This window comes from Mustelus asterias, unplaced genomic scaffold (genome assembly GCF_964213995.1).
Source record: "Mustelus asterias unplaced genomic scaffold, sMusAst1.hap1.1 HAP1_SCAFFOLD_69, whole genome shotgun sequence".
NCBI lineage: Eukaryota > Metazoa > Chordata > Chondrichthyes > Carcharhiniformes > Triakidae > Mustelus > Mustelus asterias.
The window spans coordinates 1,466,388-1,491,867 of record NW_027590131.1 but is presented as its reverse complement, the minus strand read 5'-3'; the positions used below and the strand labels follow the sequence as shown (position 1 = coordinate 1,491,867).

The 25,480-nt window shown below is 45.5% G+C and overlaps 1 protein-coding gene across 1 annotated transcript in view; it reads left to right on the top strand.

Moving 5' to 3' along the window:
• LOC144483449 (NACHT, LRR and PYD domains-containing protein 3-like) overlaps window positions 1-25,480 on the top strand; it is a 69,329-nt gene that overhangs the window by 25,190 nt on the left and 18,659 nt on the right. Inside the window, exons 7-10 of the mRNA XM_078202139.1 lie at window positions 2,690-4,475; window positions 10,063-10,149; window positions 16,675-16,845; window positions 20,132-20,302. Coding sequence (XP_078058265.1) covers window positions 2,690-4,475; window positions 10,063-10,149; window positions 16,675-16,845; window positions 20,132-20,302 — 2,215 coding nt within the window. The remainder of the gene's footprint in view (window positions 1-2,689; window positions 4,476-10,062; window positions 10,150-16,674; window positions 16,846-20,131; window positions 20,303-25,480) is intronic.

The following is a 25,480-nucleotide window of genomic DNA, read 5'->3' as shown; positions in this document are numbered from 1 at the left end:
AATTTCCACTGATATAACAACATTCTTTGGTGAGGAAACCTATCAACGGCTTTCTAAAAGTCTAGGGTGACAATGTCCACCGTATTTCCATCATTTATGATTCTACTCACTTCCTCAAACTCCAGCAAGTTGGACCTTTTTCAGTTCTTCTGTGAATTTCTAATGGTCTCTTCCCTTTCCCAGTGATCAAAAGGAAAACTTTATATTATCCCTTGCAATGTCCACTTGGTAACGGACGTCTGGCTGGTCGACTTGCAGTTCCCGAGCTCTGATTTGCCCCACATTAGGGCAAAATGTGGAAGTTTATTGTGAATTTCTAATGTTTCATAAGGAATAGCTCTTAATATCCCTTCCAGTATCTTCCCAATAACAGTGGTCAGGCTGAGAGGCCTGTACTTCCGGGGCTCTGATTTGTTCCATTTTGAACTGTAGGGAAAATGGTAAAGAAATGAGGGACATTGGGGGCGATTCTCCCAAAATTGTTCTGTGTGCTGAATTGGCGGGAAACTGGTATAAATGACGATTGTTTTTTCAGTGGGAGTTCAAACTCTAATCTCCCACAGTCTGTGCAATGCAGAGGTCACAAGCCTGAATCTCATTAAAGGTTTGGGGGGTGGGGTCTATTCACACCAGAGGCTGACAGTTCCTGACCTCTGCGCATGTGCAGTGGCCCCGAGCTGTCAGCCTGCAGTTTGCTGGCCAGCCACGGGACCCTGTAGTGCTGCCCCTTGGGTCCACCGCCCCTAACGGCCCCCCCAACTTCCCAGGCCAGCCCCGACCCTCTACCATCCCGGAGCACCGCGATCTTCTCCGGATCTCTCTATCTCTCTCTCTTACCCACCCCCCCCCACCCCCCACCAATGGGAGGCAGACACCCTAATCCCACCCAGCAGACGCCCCCCACCACCAAAGAAAGCAGACACCCCGCCCACGGAGGCCACCTAGGCCCTGCCCCCTTGGCACTGCCCCATGCCTGGTTCTTAGTGCCAAGGTGCCCCATGGACATGGGCACTTTGCCCATTAGGCAGTGCTGGGAGCACAGTCTGGCCCTGCCACAGTGCCCATACCCAGGGGGGAACAACCTGAAGCCACCCAACCCCCTGAGGGGCCCCAATTGCACCCCTCCCTTCACTCCAGCGGGGTCTCCTGTTAGTTCCCTGAAACTGGGGAGCGAATCTGAACGGCACTGGAGTGAAATTGCACTGACGGGAGTGGGAGATGTTGCGGGTCCGGAGGCTTCAGTCCCAGGCCCGCTAATAACTTTAAAATAAGGTTAAAATAGATTAAAATTTCGTACCTGCTGTTCCCACTGGTTTTCAGCGTGGTCCCCACTGTGCTGGATATCCGGCACTCGGAGATGCGTGCGCATCGGGAATGCATGCTTGAATCCCACAATTCGGCCCACAAGCGATTGTCCCGGCCCGCCGCACTAAAGATTTAGAGCGTTGGGATGGGAGAATCGCCCCCAATAATCTTTACCATATCACAGAACAGATTGAGAGGTCAGACAACCTTTGATAAAAATGATGATACTACAGGTGTTCACACAATTGAACATTAATCTGAAGAATGTCTCTGAGGAAAAGGGAGTATTTAGGCTTCATACAAAATTACTGGTTAGTTTCCTAATGGTCGTTAAAGAGAGCACATTACTCTACTGAAAGGATCATCCCTTAATTCAGGGGTTTCCTTCAAACCCAATGTAAGAACGAAGATAAATACATTTTCAATTTCCCAAAACGAGGTGATAGGAAACAAGAAACATAATTAACCATGAATTATAATTATTGTTAAACAGTTCAAATGAACTGTGAATGTTTCCTGGTTTCATATTACACTTGGTAAAGTAGCTCCTTGTTCTTTTTCTTGTAGCCATCATGGCAGAATGGTTATCAAAACACAGTTAATGTATCTACATGTACAACTGCTGAAACATAGTTATTGATTACTGAAATACACTACATCAAAGGGGTGGGTATTCTTTGAGTTCTCTGTCTGAAGGCAGGTTGGAACCACGGCTGAATGATCTCCGGCACGGATAAGGCAAGGAGTGAGGTCCGGAATTTGCCCCAGATACAACGGGGACCGGACCCCGTGCTGCTGACACAATATGGCCCACAATCTGACCAACTGAGCCAACCGGCTCCCCAGTAACATGGGTGACCAGGCAACAGCCTGATAGAATAGGAGAACTTTCCATCTTCAAAACTGTTGGTATTCCAATGCTCACACAGTATGAAAGGGAACCTGTTGAAGGAGGGATGCAGTCACAGTCAGACTCCTGAACAATTACAATCTCCATCTCCCATTCATATCCAATATCCCATTTACCATTTCTGCAGCAGATTGGGAACACCGACTAGTTCACAGACTAATGGACTCAAAAATTGTCTATCATGTAACCATGATCCTTGCAGACTCCCAGTGAGGTGTCTGTATTAAGGGCAGGTTGGAAAGCATTAACCATCAGAGAGGAAACATCACCTTCATAAAATGGAAAGTTATGGAAATATTAGAGTTAAGTCACGATCTGAAACTTTAATTGAAAATTGGTGCTTGTGAAGCGAGGTTTCCAATAACTTAATTTCAATTCCTGCACAAACCTTGACTGACACTGTAAAGTAAGTCTAACAATTCAGCAAAGATGGTATTTTAATGCAACTAACAGTTCTCTCTGTTCTGATTGAAGATCTCCAACAGAAACACAAGGAGACACTCCGGGTACAAACTGAAACACTGAGAGTGAGCACTATCCTCATAAAGGAGAAGGTTAAGATTTTCCAGCTGGTTGATCGATACGCTGAGCTCACGGTTATTTCTACTGTTCGAGATCGGACACTTGTCGAACATGAACTGCTGGCAAGAGGCCGAGACCATGAAGAATGGAGAGAGAAAGATCTCCGGAGAGAACTGGAAAAAATCCGAACTGATCAATTGTTCCAGAGCAGCTTTTCCCAGACGGGCAGTTTGCTGCAAAAAATTAGGAGATTATTCCACCAATCCCATTCAAGATCCAAACCTGGGAGTTCAGCAGCAATGAGTGGAGTGCCGGGAATTGGAAAAACAACAATGGTACAAAAGATTGTTTATGACTGGGCCACTGGGAAAATATACCCACACTTTCAATTTGTTTTCAGTTTTAAATTCCGGGATTTGAACACTATTAACTGTAGAATAAACCTGAGGAATCTGATATTGGATCAGTATCCTTACTTTGGGAATATTCTGGGAGAGCTCTGGAAGAACCCAGAGGGATTGTTGTTTATATTCGATGGTTTGGATGAATTCAAGGACAGGATTGATTTTGCTGACAATCGGAGAAATACAGAACCTCAGTACATGTGCACAGATCCCGAATGCTGGTGTGAAGTGTCTGACATTGTGTACAGTTTAATACAGCACAAGCTGCTCCCAGGATGCTCAGTGTTAGTGACCAGCCGCCCCACTGCATTACATTTATTGGAAAAGGCTGACATCAGTGTCTGGGCTGAAATCCTGGGATTTGTTGGTGATGAACGGAAGGAATATTTCAACAAGTTTTTTGAAGATCAGATGGTGGCAGCAGCTGTTTTCAAACACGTGGAGGAGAACGAGATCCTGTACACCATGTGTTACAACCCTTCCTACTGCTGGATCCTCGGTCTGTCACTGGGTCCCTTCTTTACACAAAGAGACAGGAAACAGCAGCAAGTTCCCAAGACCATCACCCAACTATATTCCTACTATATTTACAACATTCTGAAAAACCATGGCCGAGAGATTGAAAACCCCCGTGATGTGTTGCTGAAGCTTGGTGAGATGGCCTACACAGGAGTCTCCAAGAAGAAGATTGTGTTTAGAAATGGAGATTTGATTGAGTACAATCTACAAGCTTCCCAGTTCCTGTCTGGGTTCCTGATGGAACTTTTGGAGAGAGATGATTCTGCCCAGAGTGTGGTTTACACATTCCCACACCTCACCATCCAAGAGTTTGTAGCTGCACTCACACAATTCCTGACTCCAGATCCCGGGGAGATCGGGAAACTCCTCAGTGAAGCCCACAGCGAGGAAGATGGGCGATTTGAGATATTTCTCCGTTTTGTTGCTGGCCTGTCCTCCCCACAGTCAGCTCGACCCCTGGTGGAGTTTCTGGGTCCATTTCTTCATCAAACAACCTGCCGAGTGATTGACTGGGTGAAGGAGAAGGTTGAAGGGCAGATTGGAGACACAGAGACTGAAACTGGGAAGAGGAAGCTCCTGAACACATTCCACTACCTGTTTGAGTCTCAGAATAAAGCACTGGCTCGGAACACAGTGGGATCTATGGAAAAACTTTCATTTAGTGAATTGCGACTGACCCCGATTGACTGTGCGGTCCTGTCTCATGTCATTGGACTCTGTGATACAATAAAACACCTCGATCTGGAGCGATGCAACATTCAGTGTGAAGGGCTCCAGCGGCTGGGACCCGTTCTGCACAAATGTCAGGACTTGAGGTAACTGTTTGGTCTCATAGCGGATATTTTCATATCAGAGGCATAAACAGAGGCATGTTCATTCGAGGACATCAAGAGAGAAACAATGTCCAATGGTCACAAAGTGTGGGAGAATGGCACAAAGGAATAATGCTCATTTGAGAGCAGATGCAGATATGATGGGCCGATTGGCCTCCTTCTGAACCTGTAATAAATCCAGATTCTCTGATAAAACTACATCGTTTCAAGAAGGCAGATTCTCGTGGAATAGGCGTGGGCAATAAATGTTGGCATAACCAGCGATGCCCACATTCCTTGAATGAATAAAAACATTATTGGGATGAATTTTAAATAATTAGAGCTGTAAAGGCCTCCCTCCAAAATCTGAAAAAGGATCATTCCCTCTCCCAACAGAAACCATCTGATTCTGTACGATGCGATACAGAAATTAGTTTCTCTTGTTCGGTACAGCTTACAGTTTGTGTTTAATTATGATCAGGATTATTTTACTGCGCTCTCCCTGTGTTATGTATTACAGTCGGTGTGTGTTATATTGGGACAATGTCCCTTTATAAGTCACGTGATCACTGGTGACATCATCAGTTCGGGTTGCTTTCTGAATGCCTGCGTTGCGCTGCCTCTACTGGCAGCCTCTGTGAACTCCGTCTTGCTTCTTGGATTAACTGGTTGTAACTGAAACTCAGAGCTTCTATCATTCATTGTGGGCCTCTGAATAGAAGCAACCATTTCTTTAAACCTCTATAACTCTTACAACGTCGTAAACCTTAAATTAAAATGTAGGGACAGTTTAAATTGAAACCAAAAACCCGCAGGCGGGCAGCTTTGTTTAACATGAAGTGAAATTAAAGTTTTGGCCCTTTCTGAGCTCACAAGCACAGAAACACAAATTAAACTTAAACTCATGAATTACTGCGTAATGCCCACAAACACAAACTATTACATAACAGTGAAGCCCAAGATGCTGTTTTCTTTATTAATTGCTACCTACACTTGCCCTGCCAACGACAATGATCGATGCACATATGTGGTCAGTCCCTCTGATCCTGCAATCCGTTAACAATTCTACCGATTATTTTATATTGCTTCCTCATGTGCATGTTTCCTGAAAGTATCACCTCACCCGTCTCTGCATTGAACTTAATCTGCCACCTATCTGTACACTCCACCATAGTCTGTTTTTCAGTCCCAAGCTCTTCTCACAGCTTACAATGCCTCAAACTGTTCTGTGATCAACAAACTTTGAAATTTTCCTCGAGACTGCAAACCATAGAAACCCTACAGTGCAGGAAGAGGCCATTCGGCCCATCGAGTCTGCACCGACCACAATCCCACCCAGGCCCTACCCCCATATCCCTACATGTTTTACCCTCTAATCCCTGTAACCTACACATCTCAGGACACTAAGGAGCATTTTTAACCTGGCCAATCAACCTAACCCGCACACCTTTAGACTGGGAGGAAACCGGAGCACCCGGAGGAAACCCACTCAGACACGAGGAGAATGTGCAAACACCACACACACAGTGACCCAAGCCGGGAATCGAACCCAGGTCCCTGGAGCTGTGAAGCAGCAGTGCTAACCACTGTGCTACCGTGCCACCCAAACACCCAGATCATTCAGATATATCAGGGAAAAGCAAGGATCCCAATACCAACTGCTTGGGTTCTCCATTACCGACATCCTCCAGCCTTAAAAATATCCATTACTCTTTGTTCATCCAATTTTGTATCCACGTTGCTACTTTCCCATTTATTTTATGAGCTTATGCCACAAGTCTGTTGTGTCACTGCATCAGATGATTTTTGAATATCCATGTGCACCACATCAACAGCAGAACCATCACTGACCCTTTCTGTTGCTTCCTCCAATTCACAGCAATATAAAGCCAGTCGCAAATGGCATTTCTTTTTTACCAATCAATGAATTTAGTTTCCTCTGTGTCGCTATTAGATTCACCATTTCCCTTTTGAACTCAGCGTGGGCCGGCTCAGAGTAGCTGAATGATCAACTGACCCTCCAACCCTCAGCTAAGTTTAACACTACTGCTCCAGGCTGGAGCTGCAGACTTGACTAAATTGGATTAACCCAGTCTTTTCGGTTGTGGTTACTACCTCCTGGCCCTCTCTTCATCCACTCCAACAAACTGAGATAGCTGGGAATTAAACCCGTATCAACTGCTTGGAAAGCAACTATGTTCGCTATGATATCACCATCATTGCATTTAGGGACTCCTGTGGTGTAGGTGCACCCACAGTGCTGTGAAAAAGAGAGTCCCAGGAGTTTGACCCAGGAACAGCGATATCTTTCCAAGCCAGGATGATGTGTATCTTGAAGGGAACTTCCAGGTGGAGATGTTTCCATTTATCTGCTTGTCCTTCTAGGGATAGAAATCACAAGATTGGAAGGTGCTGTGTAACGAGCCATTGGGAGTTGTTGCACTGCATCTTGTAGATGGTACACACTGCTCGCTCTGTACCTCTGTGGTGGATGGAATGAATGTTGAACGTGGAGCACCAGTCAACAAGCAGAGTTATCCTGGATAGTGGCGAGCTTCCTGAATCTTGAGCTGCACTCATGCAGACAAGTGGATGGTATTTAATTAAATTCCTGACATGTGTCTTGTCGATGGTGGAAATGTATTTGGAAGTCAGGAGGTGAGTTACTTTGTGCAGAGTTCCTGGCCTTGAATCTTCTCTAAAATCCACAGTAATGATATGTCTAGTCTGTTTCTGGCCAATGGTAGCATCGAAGGTGCTGATACTCAGGATTCAGGTGATGATAATCCCATTGAATGTAAAGGGAGAGGTGATTGTATTCATTCTTGGTGGAGATGGTCATCGCCTGGCACTTGTCAGCCTTCCTTGAATATTGTTCAAGCCTTGCTAAATATGGACAGGTCCTGCATCACTGTCTTGCGGAGTCGAGAATGGTGCTGAACGTTGTACAGACATCAGCAAACATCTCCACTTCTGACTTTATGATGGATGAAATTTAATTGATGAAGCAGCTGAAGATGGTTGGGACGAGGACACTCCCCTGAGAAATTCCTGCTGTCATTTCCTGGAGTTGAGATGACACTCTGTTCACACACTCCAACAAACAGAGATATCTGGGAATTAAACCCCTATCAACTGCTTGGAAAGCAACTATGCTCACAATTATATCACTGGAATTGCATTTAGGGACTCCTGTGGTGTAGGTGCACCCACAGTGCTGTGAGAAAGAGAGTTCCAGGATTTTGACCCAGTCACTGTGAAGGAACGGTGATATATTTCCAAGTCAGGATGGTGTGTATCTTGGAAGGGAACTTCCAGGTGGTGATGTTTCCATTCATCTGCTGCCCTTGTCCTTCCAGGGATAGAAAGCACAGACTGGGCAGTGCTGTGTAACGAGCCATGGTGAGTTGTTGCACTGCATCATGCAGATGGTCCAACAACCATAACTAACTTCCTTTGTGCTGGTGTTGCTCCAACCGGCAGATAGTTTTTTTTCTCTCATTTCCATTGACTTCAGTTTTTCTCTGGCTCCTTTTTGCTACATGTGGTCATATTCTGCCATGATGTCAAGGGCAGACACTCTCATCTCACATCCTGAGTTCAGCTCTGCTGTCCGTGTTTGCATCAAGGCTGTAATGAGGTAGGGGACTGAGTGACCCTGAGTAAGCACAAGCTCAGAGTCAGCAAGCAGGTCATTGCTAATTAAATGCTGTTTGATAGTCTCGATGACGCCTTCCTCTGTTGGTGATTGAGAGGAGACTGATGGGGTGGTAAATGGACAGATTGGATTTGTTCTCTCCTTTTTGTGTACGGTCAGATCTGGGCAATTTCCCACTATTTTAGGTAAACATCAGTGTTGTAGCTCAACTGGAACAGCTTGGCGAGGAACAGAGCAGCTTCTGGAGCAGTAATCTTCAGTACAGTTACTGGAATATTGTCAAGATCTGTGGTCTTTGCAGTATCCATTACCTTTAGCTATTTCTTGACATCATGTGGAGTGAATCGAATTCGCTGATAAATATCTGTGATGCTGGGGACCTCTGAACGGTTTAGCCACTGAAGTTAGTTACTAATATTTGAGCCATATCTTTTGCACTGATGTATTAGTCGTCTCCGTCATGAGGATGGGATATTTGTGGAGCCTCCCCCTTCTGTTGTTTCATCATCCACTATCATTCACAACTAAATGTGGCAGGACTGCAGAGCTTACATCTGAGCCGAGGAAACCAGAATTTCCTGAATGAGGAAACCTGCTGCTGGAAAATCTCCAGTCAAACTGTCAGTGATATGAAACCGGGTTTGCGGATAACCCTTTCCCTGGGCGGCACAGTAGCACAGTGGTTAGCACTGCTGCTTCACAGCTCCAGGGTCCCGGGTTCGATTCCTGGCTCGGGTCACTGTCTGTGCGGAGTTTGCACATTCTCTTCGTGTCTGCGTGGGTTTCCTCCGGGTGCTCCGGTTTCCTCCCACGGTCCAAAGATGTGCGGGTTAGGCTGATTGGCCAGTTTAAAAATTGCCCCTTAGAGTCCTGAGATGCGTAGATTAGAGGGATTAGCAGGTAAATATGTGGGGGTAGGGCCTGGGTGGGATTGTGGTTGGTGCAGACTCGATGGGCCGAATGGCCTCCTTCTGCACTGTAGGGTTTCTATGATTCTATGATTCAATGTGAGGATCGACTGGAAGTAAGAACTCATGGTAATTCCCGGAGATAGAACACGAGCCAGACCTGCAGAAAATGTAGAGCCTGTTTACTGTGGAATGTAGCGGGAGACACCCCTCCCCTATAAACTAATCAAACAGAAATATTTCAACTTTCTAATGGGAGAATATTCTTTCCTTGTTGTATAAAATTTAGGGGATGGACCTTAAAGCAACAGTTAGCACAGTTTCACACTTTAACTTGCCCTGAGATAGTATACAGATGTTATAATGTCAGCACAGGGAATCCCGAGCGATCCACTCTCACAGCTTTATCATTTAACCCTCTGTGAAATGTACAATTCTCATAAAATCCTGGATTGATGTAACAGCAGAAATGATTTGAATTTTTGGAATCTTAGCAGGGTCAGTGAGATTCAGGAGGGTAATTCTGATGATCAGGAAATGAGACCAGAATGTGGGACATGTTTAAAAATTACTTGCTTGTTCACAGGATGTGGGCATCACCTCCTCTCGGGGCCATTAGCAGTGGGAAATAAATGCTGGTCTAGCCAGCGACACCCATATCCCATGGACAATTAAACAAAATATACATTTTGAGAGGTGTAAAAGAGTTAATTGTTCATCATTTTTCAATGCTGACTATTGCCTTTTCCATTCAACAGAAAGGGTTTGATATTATCTAATTTAATATTGCCACATTTATTAGTGCCAAAGCATACCGTACATAGGGAAGGAAAGGAATGAGTCCAGAATGCAGTGTTACAGTCACAGCTAGGGTGCAGAGAAAGATCAACTTGGATGAGTTATAATATCGTAACTTGAATCAGTTCACCACTCGTGCTAAGTTTCTGACACAAAAATAGATCCAGCTATTTTTTCTGCTGAACATTAATCTGAATTTAATGTGTTTCTCACTTTCTCCATTTAGTCTGTATCGCAATGAAGTGGGAGATTCAGGAGTGAAACTATTGTCTGCGGCTCTGAGGAATCCAGAATGTAAAATACAGAAACTGGAGTAAGTATCAGACTGTGTGAGATTGTGTTAATAATCAGTGGATGGTCTGACACTGTAAATTATTATCAGTGTCAGTAATAGTGTCATTAATAACCATTCCACATCATTCCTGTCAGTATTCGTGTTAAACACCACGGATTCGCTCTGATTCCTGAAATCTTTCTCTCTCTGATCTCCAGTTTGGAGAGTAACAGCCTCAGATATTCTCACCTCTGCTCTCAGTACAAACCAGTCAGTGATGTGTCTGAACCTGAGTTACAATAAACTGCGAGATTCAGGAGTGAAAGAATTAACTAATCATTTATAATTATTCTCAAATCCATTCATGAGAATAAAAAAGATGGACAAAACAATTAAATGTTTATAGAATTCCCAGATATGGCTGGTCGCATGTTCAATTTAGTTTAATTTGTCATTCAGATTATAGATGTTTATGTCTGTCGGCTTCTCAGTTTGATTAAATATAGAAAACTGCTGTATATTGGTAAGGCAGATTACAAACTATATTGAATTCTGATGAGTTTTATCCCGAGGGATCCACTCTCAAATTTACGTTAAACGGAGCTTAAGGAGCATCTGAAAAGAGAATGCAGAGATGGAGGTGGGGAGGGTTATGAAGAGAATTCCAGAGCTCACAGCCCAGCAGTTCAAGGCACAGCTCAGCTGGCAATGGCAATAATCACAGTGCAGAATAGTCTGAATGATGTCCCTATTAATAATGGACATTGTTTTTAAGAACACAAATAATGATACTAAATATACCATTGCTGTCAGTATTTGTGTTATTAAAAACACTACCCGCTATTAGTGGACACAAAATAAGCTTGGGAGCAAAGTTGGAGACCATGAAATAAAAGAGACAAAGGCAGCCTGGATATGAAGTTATCTGAGTGACAGGAAACGGGCAGGAGAGGTGAACTGTACCTTTTCATTTATCGGAAGCTGACAGTGGCTTTCCCCAGCAACCAGTACTGTGTTACTACGACTAATTTTCTTTACATGTACTACCAAATGAGACTTGGGTTTATCTAAAGATGAGATGTGAAGCTCCAGCACACGGCCACCAGACCACAGAGCGGACGCAGCATATGATAGACCGAGCTCAATCGCACCAAAACCAATGGATCAGATCAGAGATCTGCTGTCTTGCCATATCCAGTCATAACTAGTGTTACACATGCCACAAAATGTTGGACATGCCGGTTACATTAGGCAACAAGGTGGCACAGTGGTCAGCACTGCTGCCTCACAGCGCCAGGGACCAGGGTTCAATTCCGGCCTTGGGTGACTTTATGTGTAGAGTTTGCACGTTCTCCCAGTGTCTGTGTGGGTTTCCTCTGGGTGCTCCAATTTTCTCCCACAGTCCAAAGATGTGCAGGTTCGGCTGATTGGCTATGCTAAGTTGTCCCTTGGTATCTCAGGGTGTGTAGGTTACGGGGATTAGTGGGCCATATATGTGGAGTTACAGAGATAGGGCCTGGATATGATATTCTTTCAAAGAATTGGTGAAGACTCGATGGGCCAAAGGGCCTCCTTCTACACTGTGGGAATTCTATGATTCTATAAACATGCTACAAGAATTCCATAATTACTGATGAGGGAACCCAGAGCATCAGTGCCATCTTCAGCCAGAAGTGCTGAGTAGAATGATTAATCTCGGCCTCCTCCTGAGGTCCCCAACATTACAGATGACCATTTGATTCACTGCATGTGAGGTAAAGAAATGACTGAAGGCACTGCATACTGCAAACTCTGTCAGCCTGGCTGTACCCCAGCAATGGTACTGAAGAATTGTGCTCCATAACTAGCCATTCCCCTGGCCAAGCTGTTCCAGTACAGCCACAACACTGGATCTACCGGACAATGTGGAATAAAACAGGGCAAATCCAATCTGATGAATTGCTGCTCCATCAGTCTGCTCTTGAACGTCAGAAAAGTGTCATCCTTCCAGTGCCTCATGAACATCACCGCAGGAGTTCCTGAGGGTGATGTCCAAATCCCAACCACCTTCAATTGCTTTATCAATGTCCTGCCTTCCATTATAATGTCAGAAGTGAGGATGCTCACTAATGATTGCACAATGCTCAGTACTGTTCACAATTCCTCAGAGACTGAAGCAGTCCATGTCCATAAACAGCAAGACCTGAACAAAACAGAAAATGCTGGAAAGGCTCAGCATGTCTGACAGCTTCTGTGGAGAGAGAACAGCTCACCCTTCGAATCTGGATGACTCTTCGACAGAGCTAGCGTCTTAAGCTCTGAAGAACTTTCAGGCTTAACCTGATAAATGGCAAGTAATGTTTCACTGCACAAATGCCATGCAAGGACCATCTCCAACAGACGGGAATCTAACCATAATTCCCTTTACATTGAATGGCAACACCATCGCTGAATCCTCGACCATCAACATCCTGAGTGGTGGGGGCGCACTGGGACCATTGAACAGACACTGAACTGTAAACACTATGGCCCCAAGGGTAGATCACAGTCTGGGAATTCGGAGATGAGGAACTCGCCTCCTGTCTCCCAAATTTTTCCCACCATCTCCAAGACACAAGTCAGCAGTGTGATGGAATCCGCTCATCTTGCTGGATTGTCTGCAGCTTCAAAAACACTGAAGAAGCTCATCCATGGAAAAGGAGCCCACTGGATCAGCTGGCCATTCACCAAACTAAACATTGGCTGTCTCTACCACTGACGCACAGTGGCAGTATTTTACCACATACAAGGTGGAATGTAGCAGCTCACCAAGGTTCCTGAGCCAGCATCACCCAAACAGGCACTATCCATCACCGAGATGGCCAAGGATATCAGAAGGATGGGACACCAACCAGCTTCAGATTTCTTTCCAAAGCACACACCATTCTGACTTGGAATATATTGCTTTTCCATCACTGATGCGGGATCATAATCCCGGATGTCCCTTCCTCGCGGTTTTGTACCAGATGCTCTGCAGAATTTAAGAAGATGGCTCACCACCTCCTTCTCAAAAGCAATTGGCGATGGGCTGCAAGTGTTTGCATTGCCAGTGATACCATCATCCCTTGAAAGAATTAATAAAGACAAGCGCTACCCACTGTAGAGGTGGGTAATTGTGCCTGTGTGTAACCCAAACACAGTCACGGAAGAGAGAAAAAACAGCTGCGACAGGACAAATAGTGTGACCATTGCACAGGCCAGAGGAATTCTAAAGATAGATCTGGTGGAACTATTTAATATACTCAGCGAGGGTCTCAAATGTCTAGGTGTTGTGCTGTGTTCCATACAACCTGGATCTAGAGTGGAGAAGCTTTGAACAAAGTGTGATGCAATACAATGTTGACCAGATGCTTCATGATGAGGAACCCCATGGACCACAGGCCAGGGACATGGGATATGTGTCAGGGAGGATGGAGATTCAGTAATGCAGACATGTTTTCCAAGAACCTTAACTCACACAGCCATTCAGTGTAATAAATCTTCACCATCTCCAGCACTGTTGCTGTTTCTGTGAATGTTTTATAATTTCCCTGGAGCCGTCACGACATGAAACAAAGGTATTGGAATTGTATTGACCTGATTCAGTGCTGTATTTCCCATCTCACATTCCCAGTGAACTGTTAAAGACCCAGTAATATGGTGAAGCATTTTTTTAGTGGTGCTCCATCTCTGAATTTACTCAAAATACAGACATAACAAAGTGACCAGTAATAACAAAGTATAATCCTGTGAAACCCAAGGAAGCAACCCCACCATGACAACCACCGCCATCCCCGCACTTTCCGCTGAGCTGCAGGCAGCATCTTACCTCTCTCCTCTCCTCTGGGAATTTCGATGACCGTGGCCTTTGTCCTCGGATTTCCTGAGTCCTGGAAGGATCCGGCCAACTGCGGGTCCTCTGCACAGATGCTGGAGTTGTCTCTGTCATCATAGCTTCGTGAGGTGCTTGTGTCACAGTCGGAGCAGAAGGGGACCCACTGCCCACACCAGAGGCATCCTGACAGGAGCTCCCGAATACTGCAGGCAGCCGCTCCTCTATCCATTCAGGGCAAACGGGACCCTCCCTCTTCCATTGGCATAAGGATGACACAATCCAGACACTGTCACTCTTGGCTCCTTCTCTGACGCTCTGTGCCCTCTTCTACAAGCACATAAATTTCCCTTGTTACTCACCCATCAAAGACACAAACAAACCTGACGCTAATTTAGACTGCCCGTCATGGGACCACCAGGATGGTCACTCAGTGTCGGCAGTGCAGCAGCCATCTCTGACTGACTCTTTACTCAGAGAGCGGTTGGGGTGTGGAATGGACTGCCTGCTGTCATAGTGAAGTCGGACACTTTAGGAACTTTCAAGCGGTTATTGGATAGGCAGATGGAGCACACTAGAATGATAGGGAGTGGGATATTGGACAAAGCTCGGCACAACATCGTGGGCCGAAGGGTCTGTACTGTGCTGTACTGTTCTATGTCCTATGTTCCATGTAACCCTTCACAGAGAGGCTGACATGTTCCTGAAGATTGATGCTGCTGTCTGGACATTGCCAGTGTCTGGGTGGAGATGGTCTTTCCACAATTTCTCTTTCATCCTTATTCACATATCAGCCTGTAGGCTTAACGCTCACCTTGTCAGAACATATCAGATTATTCATCTTTTGCCTCATTGCAGCCACTGCTCAGACCCTTGGCAGTGTCTATCCAGACTTGCTTGGGTTGATGTGACAGGTCTCGTCCTCCAGTCCTGAGGGAACAGAACCTTCCTCCAAACCGAAATAGCCTTGAGAATTTCCAGGGTAGTGTCAGCGAATTGGGTTTAATCTGCCTTCTGCCATTTCAGCTCTTTGTTCATTAACCAGGGCTCCCTCACTGCTCCCTACAGAGCCTTTAAAAGTGCTGCTGGCTGCCTTTAAATCTGGTGCCAGCATTGCCAGAATTGTGCTGTCCCCTGCAGCCAGTGGTTAAGCTCTGCAATGCGCAGGGATTTGGGGGAAGGTGGGGGAATGCCACTTAGTGAGTTGCTCATTCGGAGAGTCTGTGCAGACACGATGGGCCGAGTGGCCTCCTTCTGCTCTCTAACAATACTGTGATTCTGCCTGTGCTGCCTGAGTGGACGGATTTCCCGAACCTGTCAGACATTTACTGTGCCCGTTCTGGCTCTGTGTGGAGTTGGTTAGTTCAGTTGGTTCGGTGTCTCCAGCGTGATGTAGAATGACGCTGTTGTTGAGGGTTTGGTCCCCGTACTGGCTGTGGGGTTAATGGAGTCCCAACTCTTCCCATATCCCCACGTTTACTAAGTTGTATCCCTGAAGCGACATGTACCAAATTGTGTCTCTTTCTATTGGAGAGATTTCATTGAGGAATGTGGCTACTAACACTGTCCACACGGCAACATCACCAACTTCCAGTTGAAATATCGATAACATTTTCAACCACTGTCTCCACAGAATTCTTACGGAGCACAATGAGGCTATTTGGCCCATCGTGTCTGCACCAGCTCACCAAATTGACATTCGAAATTCGTGTCATTCTCCAGCCTTTTTGTCGTATCCATTTTCGTAGCTCATTGCCTATCTTCAAAAAATCATCTAATTCCTTTTTGACTGCTTCGATGCAGCCGACCTCCACCACACTTCCCGGGTGTGAATTCCAGACCCGAACCACTGGCAGTGTGAGAAAGGTTTCTGTCGCATCATCTTCAACCCCACCACACACTCCATTCCTGAGCCCCAGTTAGAATACTCACTGTCTCCATCTCCTGGTGTCCCTGTCTAACTGCACTCAGTTACCCCCTCACTGTCTCCATCTCCTGGTGTCCCTGTCTAACTGCACTCAGTTAGAATACTCACTGTCTCCATCTCCTGGTGTCCCTGTCTAACTGCACTCAGTTACCCCCCTCACTGTCTCCATCTCCTGGTGTCCCTGCCTAACTGCACCCAGTTAGAATACTCACTGTCTCCATCTCCTGGTGTCCCTGTCTAACTGCACTCAGTTACCCCCCTCACTGTCTCCATCTACTGGTGTCTCTGTCTAACTGCACTCAGTTACCCCCCTCACTGTCTCCATCTCCTGGTGTCTCTGTCTAACTGCACTCAGTTACCCCCTCACTGTCTCCATCTCCTGGTGTCCCTATCTAACTGCACTCAGTTACAATACTCACTCTCTCCATCTCCTGGTGTCTCTGTCTAACTGCACTCAGTTAGAATACTCACTCTCTCCATCTCCTGGTGTCTCTGTCTAACTGCACTCAGTTACCCCCTCACTGTCTCCATCTCCTGGTGTCCCTGTCTAACTGCACTCAGTTAGAATACTCATTGAATGTCCCGCGCTGTACAAATCAGCTTGGCTCATGTAGATCGGGCCCAGGACAGGGTGGTTTAGTAGCCCGCCCTGTCTTGTCAGCCTGGATCGGAAATGTCTCAACTTGTTGAGACTCTGAATTGGATTTGATTGAATTGGAAAAGTATATTATTATTGTTAATGATCTTATTCTTAAAAACACTGTGGATTTACCCTGATTCCTGTTATTTGTCTCTCTCTGATCTCCAGTCTCTACAGTAACGATCTCACCGATTCTTGTGCCGAGGACCTGGCCTCTGCTCTCAGTACAAACTGCTCACTGATAGATCTGAATCTGGGTCACAATAAACTGGGAGACTCCGGAGTGAAACTGCTGTCTGTGGCTCTGAGGAATCCGGACTGTAAAATACAGAAACTGGAGTAAGTAGCAGACTGTGTGAGATTGTGTTTATAATAACTCAATATTCAACAATATAATTTCACCACTGGTATTTGTATAAAAAACACTGCCCATTACTATTGGCGTCAGTTATGAATCAGGAAAACTGCTTTTCCTCTGACTCCTGTTGCTTCTCTCTCTGATCTCTGAGCAATGGGATGTCAGTCCCACAGATCCTTATGTTGAGGGAGTGGGGGAATAATGTTATGGTTCACCCTCTGAGGTCCAGTCATTGGCAACTGCAAACTGTATTGAATTTCTACCTTCGGGTGTGCTGACTCTCAGAATCCCCAACCTGATCCAATCACATGACTTCATATTATAAGATCCGACAGCTTTGACAAATCAACAGAAAAGGCAATGAGGGACAATTCGCCTGGGAGCAAAGGTCGCCAGTCACAAATCTGATAGGTTTGTCGTCACAGCACAGCTGAAGTAACGTATATAGTTTTGGTCACCTTATGAACGTATTTTATAAACATTTGAGAAAATGTTGGCTTGAGTCTTTCATGGCATGCCAGGCTTATCTTATGAAAAAATATAGAAATTATTTGTCCTATACTCACTGCAATTGGGACGAACCACGGCTGATCATGGTCGGCAGGGTGGTAGAGCTGTTAGCACTGCTGACTCAGAGCGCCAGAGACCCGTGTCAATTCCGGCCTTGGGTGACAGATTGTGTGGAGTTTGCATGTACTCTCCGTGTCTGCGCAGGTTTCCTTCAGTTACTCCAGTTTCCTCCCACATGCCAAAGATGTGCACGCTAGTTTGAGCGGCGATGGTAAATTGACACTTCATGTCAGGGGGATTTGCAGAGTTAATATGTAGGGTTACTGTTGTAGGGCCTGGGCGGGATTGTTGTTAGTGAAGGATTGATGGGCCGAATGGCCCACAGCTTGTCTGGACTTGCAGAATCCCACTGGCTGTCCTGTCTGGAGACAATACACATCTCTTTAACCTGTGCTTAATGCTCCCTCCACTCACACTGTTTGTACCTTTAAGACTTGATTATCTGTAAAGACTGCATTCCAGTCATTATTCTGTAAATTGAGTTTGTGTCTCTGTATGCCCTGTTTGTGAGCATTTCTACACTCCACCTGACGAAGGGGCAGCGCTCCGAAAGCTAGTGGCATTTGCCACCAAATAAACCTGTTGGACTTTAACCTGCTGCTGTTAAACTTCTGACTGTTCCTAACCCAGAGCTCCATGTGACCAATGATGAACACACAAGCTCCAAGTTATGGACTCAGCAGCAGAGTCTCTCCTGTGCCCATCCATTCACTCACTCACTCTCTCTGGATCCACAACCCATCTCACCATCAGCGATTGCCCACCCAGCCTCCAGGTCTCCCAGCTCCAGCACTGCATCTTCCATTGGCATAAGGATGACACAATCCAGACACTGTCACTCTTGGCTCCTTCTCTGACGCCAAGTGCCCTCTTCTACAAGCACATAAATTTCCATTGATACTCACCCATCAAAGACACACACAAGCCTATGGTGCTGCCAGACTGCCCATCATGGGACCACCAGGATGGTCACTCAGTGTCGGCAGTGCAGCAGCCATCTCTGACTGACCGAAACCCTTCACAGAGAGGCTGACATGTTCCTGAAGATTGATGCTGCTGTCTGGACATTGCCAGTGTCTGGGTGGAGATGTTCTTTCCACCATTCCTCTTTCATCCTTATTCACATATCAGCCTGTAAGTTTAACACTCTCCTTGTCAGAACATATCAGGTTATTGATCCTTTTGCCTCACTGCAGCCACGTGCTGCCTGCTCTGGCCCTCGGCAGTTTCTATCCAGACTTGCTTGGGTTGATGTGACAGGTCTCCTCCTCCACTCCTGAGGGAACAGAACCTCCCTCCAAACCGATATATCCTTGAGAATTTCCAGGGAAGTGTCAGTGAATTGGGTTTAATCTGCCTTCTGCCATTTCAGCCCTTTGTTCATTAACCAGGGCTCCCTCACTGCTCCCTTCAGAGCCTTTAAAAGTGCCGCTGGCTGCCTTTAAATCTGATGCCAGCTTTGCCAGAATGGGGCCTTCCCCTGCAGCCAGTGGTTAAGCTCTGGAATGCACAGGGTTTTGGGGGAAGGTGGGGGAATGACACTTAGTGCTTTTCTCAATCGGAGAGTCAGTGCAGACACAATGGGCCGAATGGCCTCCTTCTGCTCTGGAACAATTCAGTGATTCTGCCTGTGCTGCCTGAGTGCACGGATTTCCCGAACCTGTCAGATATTAATGTGCCCGTTCTGGCTCTGTGTGGACTTGGTTCGTTCAGTTGTCTCGGTGTCTCGAGTGTGATGTAGAATGACGCTAATGTTGAGGGTTTGGTCTTCGTACCGGCTGTGGGGTTAATGGAGTCCCACCTCTCCCATTGCCTCACGTTTACTAAGTTGTATCCCTGAAGCTACATGTAACTAATTGTCTCTCTCTATTGGAGAGAAATGTTAATATTTCACTGAGGAATGTGGCTACTAACACTGTCCACACGGCAACATCACCAACTTCCAGCTGAAATATCGATACATTTCCAACCATTATCTTCACAGAATTGTTACGGTGCACAATGCGGCTATTTGGCCCATCGTGTCTGTACCAGCTCACCAAATTAGCATTAGGAATTTGTCATTCTCCAGCGTTTTTCTCGTATCCTCGCTCATTGTTTATATTCAAATAATCATCTCATTCCTTTTTGACTGCTTTGATGCAGCCGACCTCCACCACACTTCCCGGCTGTGAATTCCAGACCCGAACCACTGGCCGTGTGAGAAAGGTTTCTGTCGCATCATCTTCAACCCCACCACACACTCCATTCCTGAGCCACTGACCATCCCATGTCCCTCCCTGTGACTCAGGGTAAGGACATGGGAATCCTGTGCTCTTCCCTTTCACCATCATCCTTTTTGTCATTTAATCACTCCGGCACTTCCATTTCGTTCTTTCCTTGTCACCCGCCCATGCCCAGCTCCCTGTCACTTAAAACAATTTAATTCACCGCTATTTCCAATTTCTAAGTTTCGCGAATTGAACTGAATCTAAATCTGTTTCTATCTTCACAGATATTGCCTGACCTGATGAGAGTTTCCAACATATTTATTCATATTTCAGATTTACAGCATCAATAGAATTTTGTCTTCTGTATCAACTGAAGTTGTGTTTCTTGAATGTCCCGCGCTGTACATTATTATTGTTAATGATCTTATTCTTAAAAACACTGTGGATTTACCCTGATTTCTGTTATTTTTCTCTCTCTGATCTCCAGTCTCTATGGTAACGATCTCACAGATTCTTGTGCCGAGGACCTGGCCTCTGCTCTCAGTACAAACCGCTCACTGATAGATCTGAATCTGTGTGAGAATAAACTGGGAGATTCCGGAGTGAAACTGCTGTCTGTGGCTCTGAGGAATCCGGAATGTAAAATACAGAAACTGGAGTAAGTAGCAGACTGTGTGAGATTGTGTTGATAATAACTGAATATTCAACAATATAATTTCACCACTGGTATTTGTATAAAAAACACTGCCCGTTACTATTGGCGTCAGTTATGAATAAGGAAAACTGCTTTTCCTCTGATTCCTGTTGCTTCTCTCTCTGATCCCTGAGCAATGGGATGTCAGTCCCACAAATCCTTATGTTGAGGGAGTGGGGGAATAATGTTATGGTTCACCCTCTGAGGTCCTCTCCTCCTCCTCAGATGCTCACAGCTCTCCCCGGACACAGCATCCATTGATTAGTGAAAGGGGGGAGAGTGAATAGATGACAGTAAATGGAGGACAGAACATGGTGGTGGAGTCTCACTGTTAGTAACAGATGTCAGTACAGCAGCGAGAGGTGAACTTAGTTCCAATGATCAAGAAGCAGAATCAGTTTGGGCAGAGATAAGAATTAACAAAGTTAAAAGATCACTTGTGGGAATCTTTTATAGGCCCCGAACAATATTCAGAATCTCCGACACAGGAATATTAATGGGGTCTTGTAAAAACATTCTGCAATAATCACGGGTGATTTTAACATTCATGTACAAAGAAGAACAAAGAGCCATGCAGCACAGTAACAGGCCCTTCGGCCCACCAAGCCTGCAGCGACTCCTCATTCTTATTCAGACCCAGTACTTATTGCTCAGACGCAGCTTCTATTCCTCTGTTCATCTCCCATTCATGTTTCTATCAAGATTAACCTTGAACATTGGGAACGTGCCTGCTTCCGTCAACTTCACTGGCTGCGCATTCGAGGCACCCACCACTCTCTATGTGAAAACTTTCCCCGCACGTCTCCTCTAAACTTTCCCCCTCTTGCCTTCAAACTGTCCTGTCTTGTAGTTGACCTTTCCACCCTGGGGAAAAGACTCCAACTATCAACCATATATCTGCCTCTATCAGGTCGCCCCTCAGCCTCCGTCTTTCCAGTGAAAACAATCCGAGTTTATTCAACTTCTCTTCATACCTTCACCAGACCAGGCAACATCCTTGTAAAACTTCTTTACACCTTCTCCAAAGCAGCCACATCCTTCTGGTTGTCTGGCGATCAGCACTGCACGCAATATTCCATGTTGGGCCTAACTAAAGTTTAATACAGCTGTAACATAACTTGCCAACTTTTATACCTGATGCCCTGGCCAATGAAGCAAGCATGCTGCATGCCTTGTTGACCAAGTTATCCACCTGTGTTACCACTTTCAGGGATCAGTGGACAAGTACGCACAGATCCATCTGTATGTCAATGCTCCTGTTATTGTTTTCAGACAGGGAAGGCTGGGGGACGACCATGTGGAGTTGTATCAAATTATAGAAATAACCCTTTCCCCTTTGTTTTAGGAGACAATAACCAGGGGCATAGATTTAAGGCATTGGGGAGGAGTTTCAGAGGAGAATTGAAGATGGCACAGTGGTTAGCATTGCTGCCTCACAACGTCAGGGACCTTTGTTTAATTCTGGCCTCGGGTGACTGCCTGTGTGGAGCTTGCATGTTCCCCCCCGTGTGTCCGTGTTTCCGTCAGGTACTCTGGTTTCCTCCCACAGTCCAAAGATGTGTAGGTTAGGTGGATCGACCATGCTAAATTATCATTTCGTGTCCAAAGATATGTAGTTTCAGTGGATTTGCCATGATAAATGTCCAGTGATAAGCAGTTGTGTGGGCCTGGCTTTTTCGGACAGTCAGTGCAGAGTCGATGGGGCGATTGGGCACCTTCTGCAGAGTGGGGATTCTATGGTTCTGTGGAAAAGTATTTTCACCCAGAGGGTGGTGGGAATCTGGATCTCACTGTCTGAAAGGGCGGTGGAGTCAGGAACACTCGCAACATTTAAGAAGCATTCAGACAAGCACTTGAAATGCCGCAGCAGACAAGGCTATGGAGCAAGTGCTGGAAATGGGTTAGAATAGATTGCTGCTTGATGGCTGACACAGACACGATGGGCCGAAGGGCCTCTTTCTGTGCTGAAAAACTCTATAAAGGCCCAGGGGTTGGAAGTTATGAACCAGAACCTGAATTTTCACTGATTCCTGTGATTTCTCTCTCTCTGATCGCAATGCAGTGGAATGTCAATCACATTGATTTCTGTGCCCTGGGTGTAGGGGAACAATGTGACGGTGACTGAGGACCCGTTCACATGCTTACAGGGGGACACACGTCACCCAGTCACACAACCCTTGATTTGTGAGGAAGAGTAAAGAGTGAATGGAGGCAATTGTTAAGATGCAGACCAGAAACTCCAAGGTGTTTTGTGAAGTTAGCCTGGACACTTGGTTTTACATTTGATTTTGGCATTGATGAGCATGAGGTGTTTCACTCCAGGTATGAATCAAGTGACCCACTAGGATGCTTTTATCAAACACACTTTATTTAAGAATGCAGTTCGAACATAACAACAAGAATTAGCATAACCTTTACCAATCGCAAGACTTAAACATGACACAGTATAACTCTGAACAGCTAGCTATCTCTGTTGTTCCAATATAAAGCAATACCCACAGACATACACCCTTCTCCAACATTAGTTAGCACAAAAACAAGTAAGCTCACGTGTTGCCGATTTCCAGCTTTTTACCACTTCCGGAGAGCCAACAGACAATTGTTTTCAGAGAAGGATGTCGCCTCCGAACAGCCCAACCGCGGAGAGGTAACCCCAGTCTCTGACAGCTTCCAACACAGCAACACTTAAACAGCAAAAACTCCAACTTCAGAGAGGGAAACAGCATTGATGTTTATCTTCACTTCAAGCAGCTTCTGAAAGCATAAGACCATAAGACATAGGAGCGGAAGTAAGGCCATTCGGCCCATCGAGTCCACTCCACCATTCAATCATGGTTGATTTCAACTCCATTTACCCGCTCTCTCCCCATAGCCCTTAATTCCTCGAGAAATCAAGAATTTATCAATTTCTGTCTTGAAGACGCTCAACGTCTCGGCCTCCACAGCCCTCTGTGGCAATGAATTCCACAGACCCACCACTCTCTGGCTGAAGAAATTTCTCCTCATCTCTGTTCTAAAGTGACTCCCTTTTATTCTAAGGCTGTGCCCCCGCGTCCTAGTCTCCCCTGTTAATGGAAACAACTTCCCTACGTCCATCCTATCTAAGCCGTTCATTATCTTGTAAGTTTCTATCAGATCTCCCCTCAACCTCCTAAACTCCAATGAATATAATCCCACGATCCTCAGACGTTCATCGTATGTCAGGCCTACCATTCCTGGGATCATCCGTGTGAATCTCCGCTGGACCCGCTCCAGTGCCAGTATGTCCTTCCTGAGGTGTGGGGCCCAAAATTGCTCACAGTACTCCAAATGGGGCCTAACCAGTGCTTTATAAAGCCTCAGAAGTACATCCCTGCTTTTGTATTCCAAGCCTCTTGAGATAAATGACAACATTACATTTGCTTTCTTAATTACGGACTCAACCTGCAAGTTTACCTTTAGAGAATCCTGGACTAGGACTCCCAAGTCCCTTTGCACTTTAGCATTATGAATTTTGTCACCGTTTAGAAAATAGTCCATGCCTCTATTCTTTTTTCCAAAGTGTACGACCTCGCACTTGCCCACGTTGAATTTCATCAGCCACTTCTTGGACCACTCTCCTAAACTGTCTAAATCTTTCTGCAGCCTCCCCACCTCCTCAATAGTACCTGCCCCTCCACCTATCTTTGTATCATCGGCAAACTTGGCCAGAATGCTCCCAGTCCTGTCATCTAGATCGTTAATATATAAAGAGAACAGCTGTGGCCCCAACACTGAACCCTGCGGGACACCACTTGTCACCGGTTGCCATTCTGAGAAAGAACCTTTTATCCCAACTCTCTGCCTTCTGTCTGACAGCCAATCGTCAATCCATGTTAGTACCTTGCCTCGAATACCATGGGCCCTTATTTTACTCAGCAGTCTCCCGTGAGGCACCTTGTCAAAGGCCTTTTGGAAGTCAAGATAGATAACATCCATTGGCTCTCCTTGGTCTAACCTATTTGTTATCTCTTCAAAGAACTCTAACAGGTTTGTCAGGCACGACCTCCCCTTACTAAATCCATGCTGACTTGTCTTAATCCGACCCTGCACTTCCAAGAATTTAGAAATCTCATCCTTAACGATGGATTCTAGAATTTTGCCAACAACTGAGGTTAGGCTAATTGGCCTATAATTTTCCATCTTTTTTCTTGTTCCCTTCTTGAACAGTGGGGTTACAACAGCGATTTTCCAATCCTCTGGGACTTTCCCTGACTCCAGTGACTTTTGAAAGATCATAACTAATGCCTCCACTATTTCTTCAGCTATCTCCTTTAGAACTCTAGGATGTAGCCCATCTGGGCCCGGAGATTTATCAATTTTCAGACCTTTTAGTTTCTCTAGCACTTTCTCCTTTGTGATGGCAACCATATTCAACTCTGCCCCCTGACTTTCCTGAATTGTTGGGATATTACTCATGTCTTCTACTGTGAAGACTGACGCAAAGTACTTATTAAGTTCCTCAGCTATTTCCTTGTCTCCCATCACTAGATTACCAGCGTCATTTTGGAGCGGCCCAATGTCTACTTTTGCCTCCCGTTTGTTTTTAATGTATTTAAAGAAACTTTTACTATCATTCCTAATGTTACTGGCTAGCCTACCTTCATATTTGATCCTCTCCTTCCTTATTTCTCTCTTTGTTATCCTCTGTTTGTTTTTATAGCCTTCCCAAAGCAGAATTAAAACTAGAATGTTCTGTGAAAAATAGCTGTCCCTCAGTCACATGACATAACCTGTCAATCACCCGCAATCAAGCTCTACTCTGCCATCCCAGGGGAAACACTGAAACAACAGAACACTGCATTAGTTCAGATTAAAATCAACATGATGTCAATTATACTGCTTCAGTAACAATAAAGGAAACCGGCTACAGATAGCACGGTGCCGACAACATAACCTGCAGAGAGACATGATTAAAATAGAAACTAGAAGCAGGAGGCGGCCATTCGGCCCTTCGAGCCTGCTACACCATTCATTTTGTTCATGGCTGATCATCAAATTCAATATCCTTCAATATTCAGTATATTTCTTCAAGACATAGTTTGTGACAAAATGTACATTCCAACACGTCCTTCAGCCGGTTCCATGTGACCGGTGATGGGTACACAAGCTCTGTGTTGCAGG